At 52.4% G+C, this 24314-nt stretch overlaps 5 protein-coding genes across 5 annotated transcripts; 4 read left to right on the top strand and 1 right to left on the bottom strand.

Annotated features, from left to right (window-relative positions):
* Positions 1–132: 132 nt before the first annotated feature.
* On the top strand, positions 133–1159 carry J4E90_003132 (uncharacterized protein; the record flags this gene model as incomplete). Its single annotated transcript, XM_051432705.1, has 2 exons — positions 133–136; positions 621–1159. 2 exons carry the CDS (start codon positions 133–135, stop codon positions 1157–1159), a joined length of 543 nt encoding a protein of 180 aa, XP_051294127.1.
* A 6025-nt stretch (positions 1160–7184) lies between these two features.
* J4E90_003131 (uncharacterized protein) lies at positions 7185–8149 on the top strand (the record flags this gene model as incomplete). The annotated part of the gene is made up of 2 exons (XM_051432704.1): positions 7185–7190; positions 7256–8149. 2 exons carry the CDS (start codon positions 7185–7187, stop codon positions 8147–8149), a joined length of 900 nt encoding a protein of 299 aa, XP_051294126.1.
* A 2343-nt stretch (positions 8150–10492) lies between these two features.
* On the top strand, positions 10493–11103 carry J4E90_003130 (uncharacterized protein; the record flags this gene model as incomplete). The annotated part of the gene is given in 2 exon segments (XM_051432703.1): positions 10493–10498; positions 10513–11103. 2 exon segments carry the CDS (start codon positions 10493–10495, stop codon positions 11101–11103), a joined length of 597 nt encoding a protein of 198 aa, XP_051294125.1.
* A 681-nt stretch (positions 11104–11784) lies between these two features.
* On the bottom strand, positions 11785–14409 carry J4E90_003129 (uncharacterized protein; the record flags this gene model as incomplete). The annotated part of the gene is made up of 3 exons (XM_051432702.1): positions 11785–12197; positions 12248–12347; positions 12397–14409. 3 exons carry the CDS (start codon positions 14407–14409, stop codon positions 11785–11787), a joined length of 2526 nt encoding a protein of 841 aa, XP_051294124.1.
* A 3676-nt stretch (positions 14410–18085) lies between these two features.
* J4E90_003128 (uncharacterized protein) lies at positions 18086–20242 on the top strand (the record flags this gene model as incomplete). The annotated part of the gene is made up of 5 exons (XM_051432701.1): positions 18086–18141; positions 18200–18266; positions 18329–18681; positions 18728–19967; positions 20033–20242. 5 exons carry the CDS (start codon positions 18086–18088, stop codon positions 20240–20242), a joined length of 1926 nt encoding a protein of 641 aa, XP_051294123.1.
* Positions 20243–24314: the final 4072 nt, after the last annotated feature.

Below are 24314 nucleotides of genomic sequence, written 5' to 3'. Positions count from 1 at the left end.
CATCGCATGCCATGTTAAGCCCTTACCCTTCGTTGCAACCAGAGATCATGAAACTTCACCGAAGTTCAACCACTACCAGTCAAAAAGCCGCCTTCGAGAAAGAAGCCTTTCGAAACTCCGCCATTCTATGTGATGTGTAAGCCGACTTTACCCTTAGTCCGTTCTTCTCAGTGTACGTGTTTAGCAATGCTAACTACAGAAAGTCGCGGTTCGCTCGTCGAATACTCGCACCGGATAAACCAAGACGACCCAAGAGACGTCGAAATGATCCAGGCTTCTGAAGAGTGCAGAATCGCCGTAGTACGGAAACGCGTAACCGACTCTGAGACGAAGGCAGTGCGCGTCGTGACATCCGTATGGGCGTTTAGCGACGACAACACCACCCGCGTGGAGCTACGTATGGAAGACGACCAGATGTACATACCGTACTCCAGCTACTTCAACCCAGCCAAAGCCTCCATCACAGTTCTCTGCGAGCTCATCTTTCACGATGTCAAACACGGCAATCGGCCAGTGCGTGTAGAAAAGACAAGCTGGGTCAACTACGTCTTCGACTCACCACAAGGTAGACTACCGAAACAGCATCTAAGGAAGAAGACGATGACTAACTGCATACCCAGCGGCCGCACTCTTCCAAAACGAACTTATGGGCCGCACTCTGCTCGCGACATTCCGCACAGAAAAAACAATGCGCATCCACGAAGGCCTCTCCAAATCCTTCTCCTACGCCGAGCAAATGTGCGGCCTGGAGAACCTCCGCGTATGGGAAGATAACGACACAGGCGCCATCATCGCCCTAATCCATTTCTCCGCCGACTTCCGAAATGGCTACCTAGCCTTCTACCTCAACTCCTCCGTCAACCCTATCAAAGTGAAAGACGGTGGGGACAGAGAGGTGAAGATCAAAGGGCTGAGAGTACCGATTGATCGGGGCGATCGCGCGATGAGGAAGGACAGTTTTGCAGAAGCTGCCACTGCTTCTGTTACAGGGAAAGGTAAGGAGAAAGTAGGGGCTGGGAAGAGTGTGGACAAGGGGAAGGTTATCAGCGGGGCGAAGATTGAGTTTGCGACGGAGATGGAGAAGAGGGAGTTTTTGGAGATGTGTAGCGAGATGCAGAGGGAGTTGATTGAGTTGCCGGATTTGTTGGGGGTTAATTGATGAGGTGGTTAGGATGGGAAAGGTTGGGATGTAGGCATCGATTAATTGTGCTACACTTTTTATGGATCGCCAGAATGGCTTGTTCACATGAAGTCTCCTCGAGATCTGATATCTCGTTCAGGAGCATACACATCAGGCGTGCCGACTACCGGGTAGGGCAAAGCCTCTAGGAGCGTTGAACGCCGTTTCCTCAGCCTTGATCACTATGACATCTGTATGGTCTCTCAGAGCTTCCACTCGCCCTCGCCCCAGAATCGGTTGTAATCCTCCTTCCATACCTTGTTAGCATTGTCTTGCCTAATGCGAGGACTGAAGTAACGTAATAGTGTCTATCGCGCCGGTCTTCACTAATTTCGAGCACAACCCTCGTACCGCCTGCGCGGACCGCGGCATTGGTCTCTTCTGATGCTGAGGCAAGGGCGTGAATACTGACACGAATGTCGCGTGTGGAGTCAAGTACGCTTAAAGCTCTACCGAAGTCTTTGACCGCGTTGACTGTGTCCATCTGATCTCTGGCGCCCTTCGAAACGGCAATGTGAAAGATGCGGGAAGGGTGGGCAAACCGCCGCGGGTCGATATCATCCTCCAAATGTACGTCACTCAGCAACGTGCGGCGAAGGTGGAGTACGCACCCAGACTTGCGGATGAAGTTGAGTAGATGACAAACTCCTTCTTCCCATGTTCCACCCTCCGTCATGTATCCGTGTTTCTCCAGGAGAGAGAACATATTGTACCCATGAGAATTCAAGAAGGTATTGAAGTCGGAGGACGAGGTCGTCTGAAGGCAAGCGTACCAGTCAATGGCTGCCTTGACCACTCCTTTCCGCGCACTGAGGATATAGAAAGCGGGGATTTCCGCCTCGATCTTGGGCGCAGTGCCAGTGAGATAAGGAAACCGCTCGACGACTCTTCCGGGTAGTAGTTGCTGTGTGGTCTTGAGGAGGATGGTTGCTGCTTCGCTGTTGATGGTCTTGCAGGTGGCCAAGATAGCGGTAGGTGCGGTGTACGTGATGATAGTGAAGCTGCTCTCAGTCGTTCCGTCGCTGCTGCGCTTGACATATCGAGTACGAATGGTACGGTTCGGCAGAAGCTCATACACCATCAGTCGCAATTCTGTAGGCAAGTCGAGGAACCCCAGGGGTCGGGATTGCGCGTTCGTCATGCTTGATCGTGGAGCTTCAAAGTCCTGGATTAGCTTCGAAGTATTGTGAATTTTCTGTAGACTTTACCTTGTGGTTTCGTTGCAGTGCAATGAAGTGAGTCTTATTGGGGTGCTTGTATCCACCACGGGTAGTAGTGGTTTTCGCCGCCGAGCTGGCGCTTAACAATCTGGGCTCTATCGCGGTCCCAGTGACTCGTAGTGGGGGAGTAGGATGGAGAGTACCTAGGTATCTGGTAGGGAAAGAGCAACTGCTCGTAGCCAGATTGGGAAGCACAGACTGACGCTAACCCCACTCGCGGAAGGCTAGGCAGCGACGCGCAAGGAACTCGAGGTCAAGGTAAGTGTGGATATCAAACCACAAGTTGTGCGCAGCAGTAGGACAAGAAAGATAACAAGAGATCAAGCGCTAATTTGATAGAGCGATAAAGATACTACTATTATTACACATGTTCTACTTTTCCAGAATAAATCAAAGCTAGACGCTCTTGCCGTCTTATCTTCGCCTTTACCTTCACTCTACCTCTAACCCCGCCCACACCTATACAACCCACGCAAAAAGAGACCAAAAACAACACCACCCCAATGCGCTTCGAGACGGTGCATCTTCAGAGAGAACAGCATAAGGTCGTTTGTCTATGATGACGCTCTTTTATCCGGTGAGGGCTCTGCGATAACCCTTGTTGCAGTTTCGATCGAGCAAGTCGCCGATCCTGAATTGGCTCATACCCGTTGTATGTCGACCAGAAGGCCAGATCCTGTGCCTGGACTAGCAGGCACAAGAACCTGGGAATGGTGCAAGAAGGATGAAACGTCGCAAAACATGCCGATAACCAGTGTGGAACTAGAGTCACTTGGATCAACGTCGACTAACAGTGTTGAAGGACTAGTAATCGAAGTAGACGCGCAACGCCGAAAGAAGGCACAAACTGTTACATTACGACAGTTCTGGGCTTTTCCTTGAGCAGAATGCATGCTCCCCAATTAGATAATACTCGGGAACATGAATTTGCACATGATTAGATGGTTTAGAGCAGTACATACCAATGGCCATCTATCACGTCTCCAGATCCGAAGCACAGCGTGCGCAATGGAGACAATATGATGATCTATCCCGTAGGCCCAGCAGCCAGCGCAGCACCTTTTCAAAAGCAGTAGATGCTGTGGAGATGGTAGAATAACGAAGTGAAGAGACGGGATCAGATTCGAGGAGTAAGGAGATCTCACGAAGCTGCAACCGGCGTGTTGATCTCGTAGAAAGGCTGGCTCGTCCTGATCCTTGCACGACGAGCAGGCTTGTGAAGATCGCAAAGACCGCTCCCAACTTCTGTCTGCGTCGATAGCACCAATGAAGGAGTGATGTTTGTTGTGCGAAGGATCGCTGCGCCTGGGAGGCCTGAGGTTGAGGACGGAGACAAGGCGAAGTGGGGAGGTTGGACTGTGCGTAATTGGCCAGCTCCCCCAACAATGGCGTTCGCCGTTGTAGATCTCTTCGCTTCAGCCTGCACCCTTTTGTTTCGTTGCTATTCTGATAATTCAGTTCAGCCAGTCAAGCCGATGGAAATTTCCTGACGTTTGACCAATCAGGTTATTTCCGCATGTTCGAAGGCTTGTAAACGGCAGCCTCCCGCTGCGCCTGCGCCAGTTCTGTTCGCTTGAACTTCGGTGGCTATGTATCAGCCGCAGGCACACGCCAAAGCTCACAGCAGTGATGCGCAAACCACTTGCGAGATCGGCGGAAGCTAATACGGTGCACCGAACGGATGGAGTCAGATCAAGGTGTCGCTGAGGGCTTAGTTGTGTTCGAGCACAACCTTGAAGACATGTCTTCAGTTGGCAAATGTCCAGAGTCCTGGCGAGTCATCGAATATCGACCAACATGGGGGGAAACGTAATCTACATGCCCGATGCTTGGCACTGTTCGGTGAACAGCTGTGGTATGGCGTCCGGAACAAGACCTGGTCGTTCACGGATGTCATGTGCACTGACGTGCTCGGAGAAGCAGTGGGGTACATCCGCCGCGTCATGCTCAACCTGAACTCTTCCAGCATAAACTTTTTCGTTGTGTAAGCTACTCCGGCCGCATATTGCGTGCATGTCTAACGGAATCCAGTAACCGCATTGCGCTTACCATATCACCTGCTCTCCTGACCGCTGGCATCTATCTCTCGTTCGGACACATCATCGTAATCGTCGGAGCCGATTATCCGAGGTCAAAACAGAAGATTTACACGTACGTCTTCGTCGTCGGCTGAAATCTGCTCGCTCTTGTCCTACAGGCTACTGGTGGTGGCGTGGTCGCAACTACGGGAGACAAGGACAGCTCACGAACGGGAGTCAATATCATGATTGCTGGTCTGATGTCCCAAGTCATCACCGTGACTCTTTTCCTGGCTCTCTGGGACGAGTTCCCTCTCCGTATTCGGCATGCGAAGATCTCGGGCAGCTTGCCGTGCGCCCGGCCACCACTGTACGACCACCTTCGTTCGACAAAGAATTTCATCTGTTTCTAGTAGACTCTTCTTGTTGCAACAGTGCTCAACTATGTGCGCTGCATATACCGTGTCGCTGAGCTTTGGAACGGTTTCGGCGGAGCTCAGGTAGATCACGAAGCCACATTCATGGTCTTCGAAGGGCCAATGATAGTCCTTGCAGTTGCTGCATCGACAGTGTTTCATCCCGGTCGAGTATTTTCGGACCTCTGGACACCTGCTGATAAGGGCGCTAAGTGAATGGGAAAGCTCACTGATGATAATGCCAGCATATACCATCTTGCTGAATAAGAGTGGAGCAGTGCGGCGTACCAGCGGTTGAACAACTTGAAGCCATCGCTTGAAGCGCACCAAATGCTTAGTAGGCTATGAAAATGTGAATTTGGGTCGAGTAGCTGAAGATGGGATGACGGTCATGTCCTGTGGCAGCACTTGTGGCGTTGTAGGACTATACGTATCATCAGTTTCCGTCAAATTCCATACTTTTCTCAACAAATGCACTGTTCATCGAAGTCACCTTTCCTTATACAGTTTCGGTTTAGCGTTTCACAATCGACTCGGCCCCTGCGCAGATATACCTATTAGATGTATAAGAGCTGCCTGGACCTTGAGATCCCTGGAGCCGCAGCTGGAAATGCCTGGAACCAAATCGTGGCTGTGTTGTCTTGATCCTGTGACAAGTGCATCCAGCGGTGAACCTGGTGAAAGGATGTCGGTCGTCGTCTCGAGAGCTAGCAGAGGCATCCATGGACCTTAAGCGGATCACACCTGCCTCATAATGATCGACAAGTTTGCGATCGTTGTAAAGGCAGGAAGTGGACAGCCGGGTTGGTATCGAGCCAGCTACGTACCTAGGTAAGAACGAGAGGTCGATGCTTGCCGCTCAGACCTACGAGGAGCGGATGCCCCCGACAGGCCGTTCTTCGGCATCCGAGGCTCTGCGCGCATGTACTTTACGTCGGAGAGCGATTGCCTCGCTCGGGCCCTGAGGAGGATGTCAGTGGTGCGGAGAGCAGTGTGCACCGACGTTGCAGAAGCGGCGCGCCGATGGCATGGTCTTTGGGTGAAAACCCGATTGAAGGGAAACTCAAGCTGGGGATGTGGCTGAGTGATCCTCACCGTCCTCGCTAGAGTATGCACCTTTCCTCTTTCGGCTGGCTCGCCGGCTTTCACCCTTTCTTTCGAGCTCGCCCTTCCTGTACCTCGCCAACAACAATGACCAAGACTCGCCAACCGTAGCCGTTCCCGGCGAGAGACGACTCAAGTCCATAAACGTTCTTCTGGCTATCGCGAACAATTCCTTGTCGACGTGCGTCGTGCCATGTGCTCCATGCGTCTCCAAGCGCTGTGCCCCACGTCTGCGCTGAATAGCCCCATCCTTCCAGCCTTACGGGTACTACGCCCAGGTGGTGGCGCGCCGTCTCCTGTCAGCGTTTGGGAAACTGGAAGTCGACATGTTGTTTCATGACCACATCCGTTCCCTCTCGCCAAATTCGCGCTAGCTAACGTTGTGGTGACCTAAATCGGGGACTTACACGGCCTCATCTGCAGCCCAGCCTGCATGAAGTCAGCCTCTTGATGTGCATTTTCATCATGGCGAGCAAGGCGGAGCCTCACCTGCGTGCACCGTATGCTTGCAGAGTTTCAGACGCGATGCTGGACAAGGTACCGTGCCTCTGGCGCTTCTGTCTCTTGTTTATGCTTCACCTCCCCTTGTCCATTTACTTCAGTGTAGGCCCATTGTTCAGTACATATCTTCTCTCTGGGCCAAAAGCGATATAACGATACTCAGTGGAGCCCATCCCGCAACACCCGTCTGGTACGGTTGTAATTATCTTTCCGTAATTCCGGCACACACACATTTAACACATACTACGTACTGTTGCCGACGCGATCGACCGTGCAGCGCATCACTATGGACGCAGACAGACGACTCGCCAAAGCTCTCGAGGCCGCCAACGACGCTCTTCAACATCTTTCAATAACAGCCGACTTCGCAAGTTTAGACTGCACACACATCGACCGACTGCTTGGGCGCGTAGTCGATCTACCAACCGAGGGAAACCAAAGGAACAGCAGGCGGAACTTGCTTGTCATCCGACAGTGGATGATTAGTGAAGGCCCCGGCGTCGTGCTTCTCGAAGTCTTGGGTCAATTGTATTGGCGGTTGGGCGAGCTCAATAGCAACCAGTTCGAAAAGTTCAAAGCGACACTTCAGCAACGACAGCCATACGTAACTTTGGTGAAAGATGTGAACGCAGTAGCGCTGGTGATTCAGCGCATTCGATACATTCAGAGATCAAAGGCGGACGCTTGTCAGGACTTTCTGTCTGAGTTGTCGGATCTTATTGGCGCTAAAGGTATGCGTTTTACCATGAGAGTACCAAATGTAGCTTGCTAATTTGAGCAGTCGATTCGCCAATGCTAACTGTAGAAGCTTTACAGATATGCTCACGTAGTCCGACGCGATCTGTCCGTTCTCGTGACAGCACATCTTCACAGGAGACAGGACCCGCAAGTCTCATCAAGTATTTCCCACCAAGCATGGTCCCCGCTGCTGGAGATATGGAAAACTTCCTCATCGACTTCTACATCAGGGGCATCTGCTCGGGTCGCACCGTTGCAACGCAGACGAATGTGTATACGTCGTTATTACAGGTTGCGGATACTTGCTTAAGCACACGCTACGCTATCCTCAGTCTCTCAGCATCATACCTCTGCGAACAGATTCCGAAAGACAAGGATACCTATCACCAAGCAGAACTGTATTACTCCACGCAGGCACTTCAAGCTCTAGCATCACAAATTAGCGATGGGCATCACTATGACGGTGCCCTGGCTACTAGCATGTTACTGATGCATCACGGCTTGATAAATCAAGATGACTCTCATCTATGCTGGTCTTGCCACGCCAACGTACTCGATGCGATTCCGCCAGAAGTCATCAACCATCACTCCGACCCCATCATGTTCCTGCACGCTCAGCTCATCTTAGCACGCACGGCACAAACCTCTCGTCAATTGAGCAACACTCGGCAACATGCATTCGAGACGACAAGCTGGTTAGACGGTATGTCGCCAAGCGATTCTTCGAAGATTTCGACGACCCTTGGGGTCTCGCCTCAGCTACTATTCTTCATATCGTCCACAACTTCACTTCCGACAGGACCTTACAGAATGAACAAACTCATGTACGCACAAGCACAAGAGCGACAACTTCAAGAACTGAAGCAGTGGAGTTCAGAGCCAGATGGGCCGGAGAGGGAGGTTTTGCTCGCTACAGCAGAGGCTTTTCGCCTCGCCGCGCTCATCTACCTACGCTGCCGCGTCTACGGGTAAGCCCATCATATAACCCGCAACATTCACATCCTAACATGCCCTCAGATTCACAAGATTCCACTCTTCCATCCTCGAGCTCTCCGACGCACTCCACACCTTGATCCTCTCTTTACCAGTCAAAGGCTTACTATACACCGCCATCTACCCCGTCTGGTCCTTCTTTATCGCTGCAGTCACTGCAAACTCAGACAAGCGCGACCGCCTATACCAGCGCGTCGTACCAATACGAGAAGGCGACAAGAACACACTCCCACCCGTGCTCAGGCGTATCAGTGGTATGCGCACCTGGCTTGCAAACCAGGACACGTCATGCCAGCGCGACGACGGCTGGTGGGACGAAATGCTTAGTCCCAAGTCTAGCACTATCGCATTGAGCCCGCATCTCTTGTGCTTGGGTTGAGCAGCTTCCGAGTTTGTCGTGCTCGGCCCATCGTCCGTCGCAAACTATGCGCATTTCCTTTCGTTCCAGCAAACGCTGTCATGGCCTGTTCTTACTCTGGTTTCCTACGTCATATATCCTAATCCGATGCATCTTAGCGAGTCGTCATCTCCCTGTCCTTTCGGTACATCTCACCATCTCAGCGAGCATAGCGTTACCCCTCATTCGCCGTCGAGTTGCTCTACCACGTCTAGATCTCAATTCAAACAATGTCTTTGGAATCAATCTCTTCCTTTTCGTACTCCTTGGAGTTTCACTTTCCGGATCGTTTACACAGCCTTCAGACATCTTCGAGTCATGAGTCTGCGACGCTCCTTTACTGTGACGACACCGCAATGCCATCGAGCAGAAACACTAGATCAAAAGGCGGGCATCTCACTTCTTTCTCAGTTCGTGCTTGGTAAAGACATTGCTTCTATCATCCACGTCATCTCTCTAGTCACGACATCTTGTCAGCGTATCCCAGGCCAGTATACCGCATCACAAGTCCTGACCAAACCAACACCACGGGCCTCAGCTGCGCAAATGTAGCAATACAATTACAGCAACAAAATAGACGTCGTGAAAGCGCAGTCGTAGTCTCGAAATGCAATTCAGCTTGCCTCGTCTTGCTGGTGCAGACAAAGAGAGCTGTCCTGGACATGTATTAATGGTTTTTACACTTCTAAAGTCTCTTATAGCATGCAAGAGCAGTTTGATTACGCTACCAGGGGATGCAAGGCGAAGACATTGATGGACTGCAATGTGGTGTTCGTGGCACGTGACGAGTAGTTGGCTAAGTTGCGACATTGGTGACGGTCTTGATATACGCAGCTTCGTAGTGTATGTGTTGATGAGCCCACACAAAACAGCGAGGCTAAGAGTTTGTAGATATCGAACGTAGACCTGAGCGTTTGGGCTGCTTCCTGGGGCCTGCGCTGGTCTGGTAAGCGCTTGTGTGAGATTAACAGTATCCGGAAAGAACTGTCATCTGATCCGCCTCCACGATGATGTCTAGTGTCTACAAGTTGGCGCTGCGTGTCACTAGGTAGGCCCAAAACTGATCTCTCAAGCGCCAATGTGAAGAAACACAAGTTCAAAAAAGAGCATTAGTACACGGAATCGAACAGGCGCGAAAGTTGGGAAGCAAAATTACATGGAGCTCGATGTGTTGCGTACGACTAAGCCATCCTTCCGGTGGAACATTGTCAAAGCCTGCAAACTGACGATGGAGTCTTTCAAAATTTCAACATACATGTATTGCCATCCACTACATACACGGCTTTGCTGCCCAAGTTCACCTGGCAACGCTTTACGATGGGCGCACCCGAGCGTTTGCTCTCACGCACTCCCGCACCTCCACACCGGGCCCCACTATGTTTATACATTATCTTGGCGCCTGCCTTGACAATTTTGACCTTCTCGCTTTTGCCTTCGCTCTTCACTGACCCTGCGAAGGAACTGCGCGCACTGCCGATACTAACAATGGCGATTCCACTGCCCACCGAAGCCCGCGGAACCAAGCGCAAGGGCGAAGACGTCGATATCGAGGACATTATCAGTCCAGAGGCGCAGAAGATCAAGACGTTCATTCGTGGCGGATTCCACAAGGTTCTAGCCAAACTTGGATACCACAGAGAGATCAGCAAGAACGACTTGCGTTTAGACCACGAAATAACCAACTCGTATGTGTTTCTCTCCCTGTTCACGATCGCAAATTAACTTGCATAGTTGCCTGGCCGACTTGGCAAAGTCTTTGCCACAGACCTTTCCCATCGCTGGTCCTGGCAGAAGCCTATGGAAGTGCCATGCGCAGGTCGCCGCCACGTACTCACCCGTCATGCGGGCCCTGATTGAGAAGCACGTAAGTGCTCGAGCTCATCTGTTTTAGGGCTCCATTCCCGACTTCAGGTTGAACGATTCTAATGTGTGTGAATAGAAGCAGATCTTTGCTATGGAAGACTGGCCGACGTACGCTATCGACGCCATGGTGGACTTCTTTCGCCATCACAAGGCCTACCGCATTATCACCCCTCTCGACCGCCACAAGCTCATGTACTTGGACCCTACATCCAACGCTTCCGTTGAAGCTATTCCCTCCGATGTGTGCCTCGCTCACGTTCACCTCGATATCTTCAAGCTAGCATATGACTGGAATATCAAACATCTCCAGGAATTCGCTCACAATGCATTAGTCAAGGCCTTGGCGGGTCAGCCTACGCTGGCTCAGTTCAAGCACATGCTTGTCAGCACTGGCATATTCACAGCAAAGTATTGCACGCCTCCTGCTTCCGAAGATCATCTTCTGAACCTGGTGTTGATGGCTTTGGGTACTTATGGTGCTATGGTTCACGATGCCTGGATGAGGGAAGAGAACCGTCAAGAATATGTCAACCTATACATTGTTGCACCTTATTTCGCTGTCTATCGCGATCTGGCGACACCAGGACATAGCGTCGTTTTTGCTGAGTGGTCAAAGGAGGTAGACGCGAAGCGGCAGAAGATCGAGGGCTCCGGTTCAATGCAGTTGTCATAGCGGTCTGCCAAAGTCAATCCATAGGTGGCTCCAATCAAGTACAGCACAAAGACCAAGGGGCTCGCAATAGACTTTTATGACATTGCCATTTGATCTATCAGTATCCACATGTACTCCCAAAGGATTTAATTACGAAGAGCCCTAAATATTGCGCCTGGATGCTTAAGATTGCCAGACCGTGTGATATCGCTACGCTGTGGAACATTGAAAAGGACAAACATGACAAGTTGCCTGGCGCGCACGCATATCGGGCCCGAAGGGGAAGGGTAGCACTGAAGAAAGCAATGGACCACTCCTGCAAGCTCGATGGTCTTTAGGCACCATTTGTAGACTTTGGCCACAAATCTACCGCTTGTAGGGTGCCTGATCTGGCGCTCTGAGAGGACGGACGAGAAGGCGAATAGCGGTTGGAGTAGTTACATGAGATGTATAAAGGCAAATTCCGTAGCGATCAAAGAGGGTACAGATGACCAAACTGATATTGCCCAATCGCATGACGTCTTCCTAGGTTTCGTGATATGTCGTTGATCGGTAAGGACGGAAGACGAGAAGTTTGGGTATAGCTGGGAAAATGTACATGGAAAGGGTATCGAAGTCCAGAAGCATGAAACAGCTCGCCATTACTCTTGTGGCTCTAACCGGAAGAACTCTTCATGCTGTAGTGGTGTGCCCAGTAGGGGTTTAGTGGCCGCCGTTCTTCCTGAAGTTGAGCAACTGAGATAGGCTCGCTAGGCTGCATCCGCTCTTGAGGAAGTCGTGGCTGATCAGCTCTCCGGCACTTGCTCGGGACTTTACGTCGACGCAAAGGCAGACCGACAAGAAAGCCTTGAGCTCTTTCGAGAGCTTGTCTGGCTTCTTGAGACGAGGAGTGCCATTGGTGGCAATGAGATACAAAGCCTTGAGCGGTTCCTCATTCAGGTACGGTGGTTCAGACTCGATCATCTCAATGGCCATGATACCCAAAGACCAGATATCGACCTTGTTGCCATACTCTTTTTGCTTGACGACTTCAGGGGCCATCCAGTATGGAGTTCCGACCATGGTTGCACGCTTGCTGCGCTGCTCAGTAAGTTTCGCACTGAAACCAAAGTCGGCTGTCAAAGGTTAGCAAGCTGACGACAGAGGATACGTGGCGGATACATACTAATCTTGACATTGCCACGGCCATCGAGCAAGACATTGTCACTCTTGATGTCTCGGTGGATGATGTTCAAGTTATGAAGGTACTCAAGTCCCTTGCAGGTCTGATGATTGTCAGTGTAGATTCCCGAAAGTCCATGCTACGTAGCTTACCTCGAAGCAAATCGTCGCGATCTGGTCTTCGCTAATAGAAGGGTTGTTGTCAATGATGTCGGTCAAAGCACCTCCCTCCATGAACTCCATGACGACCCAAAGCTCGGACTGCTCCTCTTGCAAGAACGCGTCCAAGAAGTTGACAATGTTGGGGTGTTTGCTGTCCTTCATGACAATAATCTCGTTTACAATAAGTTCTTTGCGTGGCTGATTGCGGAGATCCATTTGCTTGATAGCGACCTGTGCACGTGGGCCATTTTCTTGCATAACCCTTCGGGCCATGGGCGAAGTGGCACCTTCACGGATGCGAGCGACATACACGGAACCACTAGCACCTTGACCAATCTTCTTTTGCTTGTTGTACGAGTCCAGTGGCCGTTCTTTGGATACGACCTCCCGGAGCTTCGCCATGACCTCGCCTTCGGACATGCTGGACATGCGCACATCCTTCCGTGCTGGCTCCTCCTTGGGCTTAGCAGTAAGGGCCTGCTCGGCCTTCTTCACTGCATCACTGACAGGAGCATTCTGAGGCTTAGCAACGTTCAACGGCTTGGGTGCAGCACCTGGTTGGTATTGCTTTTGCTGTTGGTTTTGACCATTAGCAACCCTGGGAACCTGGCCACTCGAATTCTTCGAGGCCATGGGCGGGCGCTGCTGAGATGATTGCGGTTTGGAAGGAGATGTGCTGTAGCCACCATTCTGTTGCTGAGGTGCTGGAGGCGCTGGACGCTGTGCGACTGGCTGCCGCGGGGGCTGCTGCTGTGGGCCTCTTGCACCGGGAGTCGATGGCGCAGGGCGGCTGGGGTTGTACCTCTGACCTGACGGGCTCTCATCTCGCGAATAGCCGCCTCCGCCAATTTCTGTTTTTGATATTGAAAGACTCTGAAGTTCCGCAAGGTCCTGTTTGTATTGAGCATCCACGCGTTGCTGGTGCTCGTACTCCTCCCTCTGCTTCTGGAGTTCGCGTTCGCGCTGTGCCCTGACCTGGTCCTCTTGCCTCCTCCTATCCTGTTCGTAGCGATCTTGTTCGTAGCGATCCTGTTCGTAGCGGTTTTGTTCGTAGCGGTTTTGTTGCTGCGAAGCCGAGTTTTGTTGACCGCCATAGCCTTGACTGTAGCTGTCTTTTCGCTGATAATTGCCAGGTGGTGCAGGGCGCGGAGGCGCAACGGAATTGCCGCTGCCACCGTATCCAAGCTGCTTCTCCATTCCAGCATTTGTTGGCGGGGTCGGAGTGAGACTCGGGTATTGCTGAGGGTCCTCGGAACGCTTGACAAGCTTTTCGGTGTAGAACTCCAAAACTTCCAGAACAGCCTTGGGGTTCTTCGCGTAGTCGTCTTTAGTTAGAGCGGATGCGGTGAGAAGCTTCTCCCATTCTACCGGCAGACCGACGAACGCTCCGCTGTTAGGGTCGAAGCCTACGTGGACTCTGTGGGTGAAGTTGGTGGGGTTGCTGACACCGCCCATGCTGGGACAGCGCTGGTAGATGCTGTCGATCCACGAGTAGACGTCATCGTCAGTCTCGACCTTGCATGTAATGATCTTTGTAGGGCCATCGCGGGGCGGGGACGAGCCCTTGCTGGTGTTGGTAGCCTTGGTGATTTCAAAGGACAAAGGCTGCGTGTCTGATCGCTCCACGCCGAGGATGTCTCGCAGTTGAATCGTGTTTGATGCTTTGGAGGCATTAGGGCTCTTGAAGAAGTTCAGCTCGAATTCGCGCAGTACCAGCCACCGGTCGGCCCAGATCAAACCTTTGACCCAGGATGCATCCTTGACCTTGACCATGCCCTCTTTGACTGTGGCCGTTGTCGAGACGCTTCTCTCGGACTGTGTGCGTACAAGCGACATTTGCGAGCCGTTGTTGAAAGCAGGCGACCGCATACCCAGGCCGGCCATGTTGCCCGGCTTGTTGGGGTTGGTGTCGGGGAAAAGGTTGTTCCTGGTGGATGATTGCGGTGCTTGGATGGGTGGTTTTGGTGCTGCACGGGCGTTCTCGAATTGTCCATTGGGATACATGCTGGAGCAATGTGGTCAGCGGCCGGTCTCGCGAGTGGCAGTCTGATTGAAACGGGGCAGGTGACGCTGCTGCCGTTTGGGGTTGAAAGGCGGTGTTTGGAGCAGCCAGACGACAGCTGAGGAAGGAGCGCCAGGGGACTCACATGGGCAGACTATCGTTGTAGCAACAACAGTCGAATTATACAATAGCTACAATAGCTTCGTGAGTCGTTCACTGCCTCTGGTGCGGCCAGGCAGTCGAGGGTGAGTGTGGTGAATAGCGGGGGACCCGTGCTCAATGGAGTGAGCAAGTAAGTGGCGGGGCGGTGTTGAGCGAGGTTTGGGTCAACTCTCACTGAGACAGAGGGCGCTGGGGTGGTGTCGAGGACGCAGCGTCCGGAGATGGGGGTCGCGTCGAGTAAGCAGCAATGCGAGGGTCGGGCTGCAGCAGAGCGGGATACCAGTCCTGATCCTGAAAGCGAGCGGGCGCTGCTGCCAATCCAAATCGCAAAGCGTCGCGCCGAGTCGTCTTCAGCGAGGATGCCACATTCGAGAACTGCACAAGCAGGGTAAATAGGAGAAGCTGGCAGGCTGCGGGCGAGAGCGCAGTCGTGTCTGGTACACGCAGTCGTGGTAGGGCCTGGAGTGGAACCCTTTCTCCTGGCACCATTGGCTTTGGGCACTGGCGCGCTAGCATCCGGCACGGAACTTTCTCTCACGTGCGCTCGACTCCTCTTCGGACGTCGAGCCTGAAAGGAACGCGATGTGCACTCATTGGCTGTTGCCACTCGAGCAGCGGAGGACTACCAGCGGCATGAGTCTACTACAGACGTTTCATCAGCAGAAAGGCGCGACAACGGCAGAGGGTCCGGCTTGATCGCCCGGCGGTTGCAAGTACACCATCTTGTTCAGCGTTTCAGAAGAAGGCAAATTGACGTCTGAAACCCTTCTGGCTGGCCGCCAAAACCTTCCACAGCCTCCACCGGTGCATATTTAGAAACCGTGCCGCTCGCGACGTCGGTGGCTGCTTGCCTGCTTGTGCAAAAGAAGGGTTCTCTACCAAACTACGGGATTTCACGTTGTGTCAAATGTCATTGATGCTCGTCTACATTGTTACAGTTCGCACTATGCATCCATTGCAGCTGCGCACATGGTCGCCATGTATATATGGGAAGGTATCGCGACGGCAACCACTATATATCATGTCCTATTGTTTCACGTCCCACGGCGCTCGATACACCGAGTACAAACCAGCATGTTTCAACCGTCTGTTGGATGATGCCCGCCTCCGACCCCACCATTACAGCCGCTATCCCTGTCGCGACACCCGGCGATGCACGTCATGACAACAGGGGCACATGTGCACAAAGTGAACAGTTTGCAGCAAAAACTCGAGCGCACTGAACCCGTCCGGGCATGTTGCGACCGCATTTCGATAGCTTTGGTTTACTCCGGAGATTAGTCTATCCTACACCCCAAACGCCCAAAACGTCCCTGCCCGCGCCCTCCTGTTCTTTGTTCTTGCGCGCTTGGAGTACTTTTACCCTGCGAACGGATAGTCCAACAGCCAGAGGACCCAGGATAGTGCACAGAACGATGGCCCAAGTCACGACAAGAAATATGTCGGTTGGCTCGCCTGAAGTCTCTCCAAAGACGCCCTGGGACTCGGCGACACCGGAAATTAGGAAGCCAATCTCTCCACGAGCGCACATTGCAAAGGCGAGGATCAGTGGCGGGTGCAGCGAAAAGGGCTTTGGTGGATTGGGCGAAGATCGGGCCTCGCTTTCGGTACTACTTGGTGAAGTTGTCGGGCGGGTTCGCGATGGGGTAGCTCTTGCCTGCGTTGAAGTGACTCCTTCTTGCGCGGGAGGTGCGCCGCCGCTCTTTCCCCACAGGTGAGGCACCGAAGGCAGCCGCACCTTGGACAAAAATATGCCGGGTGCTTTCTTGCCTGGGGATAAAGAAAGCCGGATGAGCCAGAGACCACACACAAGCTTTGCGAAGGTCATGAGAACAGCGTAGACAATGCCTCGCCAGACTATCGCGCCTCTGAACATTCGTGTGATGGGTATCGAGAAGCCGATTGATGCGAAGAAGAACGGTTGTAGGATCTTCGACACTGCGGGATGGTAGTACTGCTCGTAGATGGCTGCACCACCGGTCGCAACCACATGCTCTTCACTGTTCATGTTAATGGGTCGAGACGGAATCGCTCCTCGATTTTGGTCTGCTGTGGTCTTTGACGCATCGGGAGACGAGCCTTCTGAGCTCCCAAGCATTGGACCGACAGTTGCCTGTCTTTTCTCATCTACTGCACTTGTAGCTGGAGTGCTTGTAGGATGGGGCACGTCAGAGTCCCACCAACTAATGCTAGCTCCCGCGATATACGCAGCGAACAGATTCGATGTGCCCGCATATGTAGCTCCCGCGACAAGAGCAATGAGAACCAGCGTGTGGATCACGAAGGCTGTTTGTGTTCGCTGTAGCAAGGTACTCACATGTGCGCCCGGGTGAGCTTCGCGGTATGTGTTCAGCCATGCGGTCAAAGGCTTCGCGACAAAGAGACAGACAAGAGGTGCGATAACCGCAAAAGCAATCGAAACGAAGACTGGGCGAACGACTGTTACCCAGCTGAAGTTGTCGCCACCTAAGTTGGAGATGACTTGCACCATGACTAGCCCCACGACGTCGTCCATCATAGCGGCGCTTGTGAGGACAACGCCCAGGCGGGTGGTAGCCAAACCACTCGACCCGAGAACCGTGAAGGTTGTGCCCAGGCTGGTGGAGCATAGAGCGGCGCCAGCTGCGAAAGCTTGTACTGGGCTAGCATCCAGTAGGCCTTGCAGAGTGTACGAGAGCCCGATAGGAACCAGAATTCCCGTGAGTGCGACGCCAGAAGATAGAAGCAGATTCGCCTTGAGAGATTGGAACGAAGTAGAAAGCCCGCCTGGTGAGCGTTAGTCAATGCCACAGATATGGGTAGGGTTGGGCGATGCAGCGCATGCGGACCTTCATAGACAAGCAGTATCAATCCCAGATAGCCTAGCTGCACGACCGTCTCTTCTAAGCTCTCGGATAGCCACTTCGCACCTGGCGTGCCCCATGCAATGCCAACCAAAACCTGGCCCAGCAGACCGCAGTACAGCACCCTGTCGAGAGCAGCATTGACGACGTTAAGGAGGAGGAGGAAAGACGTGAGCACGAGAATGACAACGATGCCCGGCTCGTGATATGGCAGCGACGCGGCATCTTGAGACGCGTCTACAGCCATGATGCAGGCAAGAGCGATGAAGGACCAATATGGCGTGTGGCGCCTGCTGTACCCGGCGTGGTGCAGCCACGAGGCAAGTGAATAGACAGGTTGAATACACGCGCTACTCCAAGAGTATCTTGGGCATTGTTTCCCGGTCTCAGCAAGTATTGGACGAAGAGACTGTCAACCAGATATCGCGTGTCGTCGCAGCCAGCCAACCAGAGGCGACTCGGGCGCCCAAGGCCGTGTGGATCCAGGGGCCCCGCTACTGGGACAGGGGTGCAGCGACAGCCGAAGCCGCGCCCGCAGTCAGCCATTCATTGTTTTGGGCCAGGACTCTGGAAAACACGCCCGAGTAGTCGCCAGCTAGCATCCCGTATCCACCCAAATATATTCCTACCTGCATGCGCCCAGTCCGAGTGAGAGGCCTGATGCACACTGATCATGGCGCCGCTTGAACAGCAATGGGTCAAGGTCCAGCAGAAGACATTCACCAAGTGGTACGCTGCAACCCCCGCCGCCGCCCCGGCCCCGACACTACTACTCACACCGCTGCAGGCTGAACAGCAAGCTCAAGATCCGCGAAGTCGAGATCAAGGACCTCATCATCGACCTCTCGGACGGTGTACGTGCCCCGCTTGGCCCCCAACATGGCCTCTCCCCGCATCACGTCCTAACGCCCCCTAGATCATACTCATACACCTCCTCGAGATCCTCAGCAACGAATCCCTCGGCCGCTATGCCTCCCGACCCAAGCTGCGCGTGCAGAAGTTTGAGAACGTCAACAAGTCGCTCGACTTCATCCGGAGTCGGAGGATCCAGCTTACCAACACCGGTGCCGAGGATGTCGTCGACGGCAACAGCAAGATCATCCTGGGTCTGATATGGACCCTCATTCTGCGCTTCACCATCAGCGACATCAACGAAGAGGGTCTCAGTGCCAAGGAGGGTCTGCTGCTGTGGTGTCAGAGGAAGACAGCATGCTACGACGAGGTCGAAGTCCGCGACTTCTCCACGAGCTGGAATGACGGATTGGCATTGTAGGTGGAGGACCCTTTGGTGGGAGACTGGGCTAACAACAGACAGCTGCGCCCTGCTCGACATCCACCGTCCCGATCTCATCGATTACGACAGCCTAGACAAGAGCGACCACCGCGGCAACATGCAGCTTGCATTCGACATCGCCTCCAAAGAGATTGGCATCCCCGATCTGCTCGATGTGGAGGACGTGTGCGACGTCGCGAAGCCCGATGAGCGTTCACTCATGACATACATCGCCTACTGGTTCCACGCCTTCTCGCAAATGGAGCGTGTGGAAAATGCTGGGCGGCGAGTCGAGAAGTTCGTCGCAAATATGCAGGGAGCCTGGCAGATGCAGAACGACTTCGAGCGACGCATGCGCGAGCTGCTGGACCAGATCGCCAAGCAGCGCACACAATGGGAGGAGGCCAAGTTCGACGGGACATACGCAGACGCTAGGAACCAGTCGACCGAGTTCACCGCCTGGAAGCGCAAGAGCAAGCGAACATGGGTAGCCGAGAAGTCGGACCTGGTGGGACTACTAGGGAATATAAGGACGAAGCTGGCCACATACCGGTTGCGACCGTACGATCCGCCCGCGGAGCTCAGCCTCGAAGCACTGGACACCGCCTGGACGGGGTTGATGAAGGCCGAGAGACAACGCTCCCAGGTCATCAACGAGACAATCAGAGACATCAAGAACGCTTTGCGGAAATCCTTCGCCGACAAAGCAAACGACTTCGCCCTGGCCCTCAACACACTCTCTACATCGATATCAGCGTTGGAAGGCGATGTTGAGGACCAGCTAGAGCACACAAAGGAGATCAGCAAGTCGCTTGCACCCCTGGACGAATACCTGAACCTCATAGCGTCCATCGACGAGCAATGCGCCGAAGCAAACATCGAGGAGAACGACTTCACAACATACACATACGACGAGCTAGAATACGAGCTGGGCTTGGTCCGCAGTTCGGTATCGAAGAAGCTTGCCTTCTTAGAGAACCAAATGGTGGCACGTAACATGACCAACCTCACCCCAATACAGCTTGAAGAGTTTGAATCAGTATTCAGGCATTTTGACCGCGATGTATCGAATTCGTTAGCAGAATTGGAGTTCTCTGCCGCATTGGCTAGTTTGGGCTTGGTATACGACGAAGAAGAAATGCACGAGAGATTCCGCGAAACTAGTGGTGGCAAAGACTACGTTACATTTGAGCAGTTTATCCGATTCATGGTGGACGAAACCGAGGATCAAAATACCGCGGAGCAAGTCTTTGAGTCTTTCAAAGAGGTCGCCGACGGCAAGGTCAGTCTTTACCCACCTCTTTCCCTCATTTCTCCATGTATCACCAGCTACTAACATCCCACCAGCCATACGTCACCGAACTCGACCTCCGCCACTCCCTCGTCCCCGACGAAGTCATCGACGACCTCCTCTCCACTATGCCCGAGCACAAAGGCCCAGATATGGCAGAAGACCGCGACATACCCAAATTCGACTACATCACATACATGCAGCGGTACATGGGCGCCGACCGCGCCAACGGCACCGCTCCCGAGCCGGAAGTCAACGGCGAGTAGAACACGACCGACCTCGAGCATAGGGTTCTTCTTACCCCGGCGTTTGTATAGCCAGCCGTCCGGGAACCAACACAAGAGTTTGGATAGGATAATAGCATGGATTGGATATTGAGATCGCTCAGCGGTGCATCGTTTGGTAGATTCTTTTCTTATGGTTCTTTTGCATAGTCAGTGGCTGGTTTTAGAGTCATGAGTCCGCTGTTAAGTTGGTTATTGAGGTGGTATACACGGCAAGGACGGAGGATATGGATGAATTGGAATTGAATGGATTGGTCAGGCTCTTTGGAGTAAGGCGCGCGACTTATTGCATGTTTGACCACGTTGGATACCACGCAGATAGCTGAAGAATTATTGAAATTAGTCGTAATCATGAGGTTGTCTGCTGATGATGTTTGAGGTGTTGAGGGTGAAGGGTGGGGTTGTTGTATGCTGGGACGCTACTGCCATTCGTGTTGGGTTAGCAACGTCATCGCTCTTTGACTTCCAATCAACATCACCTAGACTTCTCATACTCCATTTACTTCAGAACTGCATCTACAGTCTTGCCATTTTCTAGTTCTCGCTTTTCTTTTACTGAGTGTTTTTACGCATTGCAGCCTTTAATGTCACCATCGACTTCCTATCGCTCTTGCCTTTTAGTGACTTTGTCGTGGAACCTTGTTCCGTCTCTCATGCAATCAATTTGGCTTCAAGACGACAAGCATGGAATCTAGTATAACACACAATTCACCATGCAGTTATCAAGAGCGAGTCTTCCAGCGTAAACAGCTACCAACCCCTACCAGACCAACGCCGATACTCTCACCATCTCTCTCGTCTCCCGCCTACACCACCTCCACATCGCCTCCACCCACACTAGCTTTGCGTTGTAGCTAGCGCAAAGCTTGCAGACGATATGGATGACCGGGTAGGAACGAGCGACAGGCTTGCGACACTAGACGAGTCACAGTTGCAAACAACAGTCTGTGAGAACTGGAAAACATATAGTCGCGCACTGGAGTCGTAGCCAGCAAGGCGTGGATGGCTGCTTCGAGCAGCCGTGGAAGCTCGACACAAGCAGGTGGTGTTAGTGTGGCGAGAAGTTCGAGTTGCGAACGACAGAACTCTGCTCTCCGCATGCGGAGAGAGGGTGAGGACTAAGAAGGGAATCGGATGTAACGGCCGTATCAGCCTTACATTACAGAATTGACAGCCTTAACGGCCCGCTCGCTCACCGGGCCCGCTGAAAAAGTACGTGCACCAAACTACTTTCTCCAACCAACATTGACGCCGACAGCCTGCTGGTCAATGCTATAGCTGCCTTTAATACAGACCTTCACGCAAATGTATTCTCTACAAAGGGAAACGTTTTTACGGATTCTGTCGCTATAATAGCGCAAGGTATCATCTGGCATTGCATACATCCGATCTTTCGGCCGGAAGTCCAAGCCGATCTGAAAGTGGGGTTCTCATCCAGCGAGGGAGAGAATGCTCGGTATCGTGGCGACGTCGAGCGGACCATGGTGGATCACATGGTTGGTTCACCAGAGAAGGCTTTTAGATGACAACATACCACAGGGTGAAAGGGGAAGACGCGTGGACAGGAGGGTTGGTACTGTTATCGCTAACACCGATGACGTTAGTATGTCGCTCAAGACGTGCATTGGTTGTAGCGGGCAGGCGAGCGTTTGTGCATCTCAAAGTATTGCAAGCTGGTAGCATGGAGTCTTCTACTTCACACCAGGTAGATGTCTTGTTCTTCGACGTCCCAATCTACCCATTCCTTGCTCCCGTCAGCACCCAATGGATAATTAAAAAGGATGTCGCCATAACCCTCCCACGAATCCGAATGTGAGCCCAATAGCCATGTCGCCCCGACATATTCGTAATGCTGCTTTCGACTAGTCTGTTCCAAGATGCAGGGCATTTCGCAACCAAAGATGATTGCGCATAAATCGTCTTCCCTGGTAATATCAGGAGCCACACCCCAGTATCCGCGTCTGGTAGAGATGAATCGCCTGTTGGCAATGGCGTTCTTCATGTTATGCCAAACGACCCTTTCATGAGATGCTAGTTCATCGTCGTGTGGGGGGTCGGCCGATGGCGTCCCGCCATACATTCCGTGGGTCTTGCGATATGTAATCATTGTAGCCCTAGACTGATGGTAATGAAAAGCATTTCCCCAGATCATACCGCAGGAAAAACAATCTATGAAGGCATCCAAACTGCGATGAGTCCCGTAAGGCGAAGTGTTGAGCGTCTGAGAAACAAAGGCCCAGGCCTCACTGAACATTTCCTGCTGATCCTCTTCTTCTCCTTGGAAGATGTCTGAAACATACAGAACACTATCGAAAATAACACCTTGCACGGAAAGGATGTAATCATCTATGATTTTGGGTTCACAGATGGATCCGTCACGAGCACTGGTAGGCAGCTTGCGTGCAACTGATGCGCTCGGAAGTGACACTCTACTATCATCATCCCAGCGTGGTACCCATGACGGTGTTTCAAGGAATTCCCTGTAATGTGGGTGACAGATATAATCCAGTATCTGAATATCCTTTGTTTCTTGGATGTACCTTACTGCGAATTGATGGTACACCTGTAGAGGTGATAGGTGATAGTCCGGTACCATAGCAACCGGACGCTCTTTACTGTCAAACAGTTCCATGAAAGCGTATATTCTATCGCGACGGTCTGATAGCTGCAGAAATCTTCCAGAGTGGAGCTGTGATAGCAGAGACTGCGCCGGCCATAAGTCTCCATCAGCTAAAGTTGCAACAAAAGCCTCCTCTCTCTGTCTGGAAGCCTGCATATGGGACATCATGGTCCCTGACCAGAAGTCGAAATTATCGCGAACTTGACTCCCACGCAATTGCAACCATAGGGATATTCGTATCAGCTTTTTCCAGCTGAATACACTATTGTGCCAGATGACTAAACCGTACTGCGCGACTGCTGCTTCTCTGACAACCCAGCCACGCTTGAACCAGCTTTGACGGAACAGGTTGAATAGAGCATTCCAGCGAGAGTCAGACAGCAAGGAAGAATCACGCCTGAGTTCAGGAAAGGCATCCGGCTCCATATTGATGTCTTTGCAAGTCAAGTCGATCAGCTGATAGACGTCATCCACTAAAGAGCACGCCAGTGGTCCATCGCCATTGTCCTCGGGTCCAATGTAGATCAAGACACACTTCGCCGACCGGTATATATCCCCCATAATGGCCACCTGATGCCCCTTCTCTTCCAAATCATCTTGATTGATGCAAATGCCATCAGCCCATAGCTTACGCCGTTTATGAGGGAGTCGAAGTCGCCGCAGCACGTTGGAAAGACTCTTGGTGATTCTGATCACGTGGCCGTCGCAGATGATCCTCTTGTTCTTCTTGCTTTTGCCCCAGACATAGGATATAGCCTCGAATGTTGTCTTGGCCAAGGGCGCTGTCTGTAGACTGCATTTGAGAGGGTCGTTTCCGGTGCCTCGGTGTAGAACGATGTAGCGGAAAGATCCATCACGAGGTAGCTCGTTATATTGGTATGGCTGAGCTGGCGGGGTTTTGTGGGGTTTGCGTGTCATTGTGAATGCTTCGCTCGCGTGGCCGGGGGGTTCTTGGAGATGCGATACTTCTCTCTTTCGTAAAGTATCTCCTCGCGTATGAGTCGTATAAAATGCGGGAGGTAAAGAGCGTTGAAGTGATCTTGAGTATCGGAGCGAGACGTCGATTGAGGAAATGAAGAGCGAACGAAGGGTGTGAACGGTGAGGCTGGGGAGTAGGAAGAGATTGAGAATGAACAGGCTGAAAGCGGGGAAGATGACTTCCGATCCCGTGCATGATCTTTGCAACCATGCATTGCCACCCATGATGGCAGGGGCTGTGCCGCATTGCTGCATACACAACACTATGTCTTGATAAGAAAAACATACCCAACATGACACCAGCATCTCCATCAATCCCAAGTATCTTGCATGGAATGCTAGTCAGATCTACTGCAACATAGAGATTCTGTTTTTCTTTGGTCTCGCGAGCACCTGATCTGCCCCTGTACATATACCCCATGCTGTTTGATGCTTCTTGAAACCCACCAATAAGAG

The sequence above is a fragment of the Alternaria incomplexa genome (genome assembly GCF_024043165.1).
Source record: "Alternaria incomplexa strain BMP 0042 chromosome Unknown scaffold_3, whole genome shotgun sequence".
Lineage (NCBI taxonomy): Eukaryota > Fungi > Ascomycota > Dothideomycetes > Pleosporales > Pleosporaceae > Alternaria > Alternaria incomplexa.
This window is presented reverse-complemented; position numbering and strand designations above follow the sequence as displayed.